At 44.9% G+C, this 3589-nt stretch overlaps 1 protein-coding gene across 1 annotated transcript; it reads left to right on the forward strand.

Moving 5' to 3' along the window:
• Window positions 1-1967: 1967 nt before the first annotated feature.
• Window positions 1968-3153, forward strand: LOC137324150 (forkhead box protein G1-like). Its single transcript, XM_067988289.1, has one exon. The coding sequence runs from the start codon at window positions 2017-2019 to the stop codon at window positions 3151-3153; it is 1137 nt and encodes a 378-aa protein (XP_067844390.1). The 5' UTR covers window positions 1968-2016.
• The last annotated feature ends 436 nt before the right edge of the window (window positions 3154-3589 follow it).

The raw sequence follows: 3589 nt of genomic DNA on the forward strand, positions 1-3589 counted from the left end.
AATTAGATTATTATTGGAAGGTTGACCGTCTGAAATTTTAAATATAAATGGTGTAGATATACAAGACATAGGCAATTATTTATGCATATGTAATTTTCAGTGGCTTCCTATTCTGTGCACTTCAATCGCAGCCTCCTGCCCAGGCCCTGCACTCAGGTGCCTTTCCTTGTTAGCGGTGTTTACCAAAAAGGCTTACTTGTTAAAATGTATTGATTCAGCTGATTAATGGTGAACCTAAACTGGTAGGCAGCACTTCGCTTTCAGGGACACCTAAACATTTACGCTGTATTAACATATCCGACCTTTCCTTTCGTGATCTATATCCCTCCTTTTTGATGTTTTTTTAATGTTCCGTGTGTTTCCAGATGCAGTTCAGATTCACACTGCGGCTGACTGCGCTACTGTGATACATTCTACGTCACGTTTCCTTTCATAATCCTTTATCTTCACATTTATATCAGATGCTGCAGAATATTTGTTCCGATTCTGTTACTTTTATGTTTGCTGTCTAATCAAAAGTGCACCACAGCAGAGTACGGCGTTTCTCCCTCTAACCGTGTGGTATTTATTTCATTATAATTGTAACATGGGAGGTTATAGAAATTAACGCTCCCTGTTATTCTCTCTCACAAACGTTCTCTCTCGTTTCCTATTTTAGTCAGTTTTTAGTAACTGAATTTTCAATATCTCAAGAGTAATCTGACTAATTCTAGTGAAAGTCGTACCACCTTGTCATCCCACAGAACTCGTGCATCGCTACTCTTGGCGAGTCCACGCTCACCTTTTGTAGTTTATTAGATTTTAATCCTGTACTTTTTTGTTCTTTCAGTGACAGAACAGTAAGAAACTGAAGTGCAAACGACTTGTTTCCACCCGTTTCTTCCACTTGCTCATCGTAAAGGAGCGACTTTTTCTTTGAAAGGACGCCCGTTGAGCCCACTTCTCAATCACATGCTCGCAGTACACCGAATGAGTTACTATTACTGTATGCTGTTTCGGTGGGTTTGGGAAATGAATGTCGACTTTCCTTTTTAAAAAAAACAAAAAGGCAAAAACTTTCTCATCGATAAGAGGTTGTAGAGAAAGCCCAGCAGCACTGACCCACGACCGAGCGTTTCTAATGAGAGTCAGAACCTCCTCTTCCTAAACCCAATTAGCACTTAACAAAGAGCGCTCTTAAAGACTTTTCCCCCAGCGCCGTTCTGCCGTGTTTCACTCTGTTTTGGTTCACTGATCTCTCCTCCACTAATTGTTGGGTCTGTTAACGTACATTTTAACAGCGCAACAATCAAACGGTGACTTTTTGGGATTATCTGCCTGAACAAGAAGACTTTCCGCTTCCATTAATTAAAAGGGAATAAAACTGTGGCCAAGAAACTGCAATATTCTATTTGACAATTGCTATCCGCAGAATCTCTCGAACAAAGAAAACAGATATAATAGACCAAAAATTAACGTTTTGTCTGTTTTTAAATCAATCTGTCTAACCCTTATTTGTGCTGATCCTCTACACTGTCATCGCCCAGCAGTCGCCGGTGTTTCACCCCTGTCAGAATAAAAACAAGGTAAACAAAAAAAAAACGTTGAATAAATGACACAAGAGCGAAGTGAGTTGGTAATCGATCCATTACCTGCGTCGCCCGGTGTCCTCTTTCCTTCCCTAATCCGCCCTATAGACAATGTTGGTCAATTTCAAATCAATTTCAGAGCCCAAATAGATACACCAACATCTTTAAGCTGATTGGCTGGAAAGAGGCGGGTTAAAGCGTCTTCCACTCCAACCTGATTGGACATCCATCGGGAAAAAAAAATGTTTAAAGTAACTTATTGATGGAGGCGTTGCTTCACCCTCCCCCAGTTAATTACCTGTTTTGATGCAGGTTGTCCCGCTCTGTTCCTCACCAAGTATCTTCCTGCCTGCAGTGTTCTGATCGCTCCACCGTGCTCCCTTTGACCTCTTTCTTTAATTATTTGAACGAGGAAGGGAGGCGAGGATTAAAAAAAAAAGAGCGCGTGATGTTGAGCATGGGAGATCAGAAGCAGCCGAAAATGGTTCCCAAGTCCACCTCTTTTAGTATCAAGAGCCTGCTGCTCCCCGAAGCTGTTCAACAAAGTGACAACAGTCAGAACAACAGAGCCGGGCTCCAGAGCGCCAAGAACGGGGAACCTGAGAACGGGGATATCAAGTCTGACTTCAAATACCAGGACGATCCGGAGACACAGGAGGTGGGCAGGACACAGGTCGCCGCAGAGGAGGACGATCACAAAAAGGACGATAAAAAACACGGCAAATACGACAAGCCGCCTTTCAGTTATAACGCCCTGATCATGATGGCAATCCGGCAGAGCCCCGAGAAGAGGCTGACTCTCAACGGGATCTATGAGTTCATCATGAAGAATTTCCCATACTACAGGGAGAACAAGCAGGGCTGGCAGAACTCCATCAGGCACAACCTCAGCCTCAATAAGTGTTTCGTCAAAGTGCCCCGGCACTACGATGATCCCGGGAAGGGGAATTATTGGATGTTGGACCCGTCGAGCGACGACGTGTTTATCGGCGGGACGACGGGGAAACTCCGCCGGAGATCGGCCACATCGAGGGGCAAACTGGCCTTCAAACGAGGGCTTCGTCTTTCGTCGTCGGGGCTGGGGTTGATGGATCGGGGCAATCCTTTGTATTGGCCGCTCTCTCCGTTTCTCTCCTTGCACCATCCCCACAACAGTCTCAATTACAGCAGCGCTGCCTCTAGTTTTTTGAACCAAGCTCCCACGTACAGCTCATTGCTCACCGGCTGTGGGTCTGGGGTCGATCAGATGGCCAGCGGGGACCTCTCTCACCCGTTGTTAAGGGGATCCGTACAGTGCGGTTTGGCCAACGGCTACACAGTAAACCCTTGCTCTGTCAGCTTGCTATCAGGACAGGCTGGGTACTTTTTCCCGTCTCTACATCACTCGCAGTCAGTGCAGCATCAGAACGGACCGGGGATGGGGAACCCAGGGGCTCCTTCCAGCTCTCCTCCAGCAGCATCGTCTCTCATCACCGAGACCCTCAGACCCTCTCTTTCCACTTTCCCGTCCGGTCTCGCCGCTGGGTTTACCAGCTACTTGTCACAGCAGAACGGAGGGGCTTCGAGCAATTCGTTTTTGCACTGATCTAGGCCCAGGACGTGACAGTAGGTAGCAAACAATGCTATGCAAAACTACAGCTGCACCTTACTTCAGGAAAGCCTGTGCTGATATATTTGCTAGATTATTATATCTGGTGTTAGTCGAAAATTGACAATTATATGCTCTGGAAATTTTTTTTTAAAGTCTCGAGGCTGTAGTTTCATCCTGTAATAATAATATTAATGTCAAAGGTACCTTGCACACTTGCTACTGCAAACAGCGAAAAAAATGCTCCTGCCTTCTTTTTATAGTTTAAATGGAAAGGGAGAAAAACAATGCAACCGGTTTGCTTTGCAATATTAACGCGACAAAAAGGGAAAACGTTACCTTTAGTCTGAAACCCGGACTTCTCTTTAACCAAAGGTAACACTATTGCATAATCCAAAATACTATCGAAACGTTTGGAGTACGTTTGTTTTTC

This window comes from Heptranchias perlo, chromosome 8 (genome assembly GCF_035084215.1).
Source record: "Heptranchias perlo isolate sHepPer1 chromosome 8, sHepPer1.hap1, whole genome shotgun sequence".
Lineage (NCBI taxonomy): Eukaryota > Metazoa > Chordata > Chondrichthyes > Hexanchiformes > Hexanchidae > Heptranchias > Heptranchias perlo.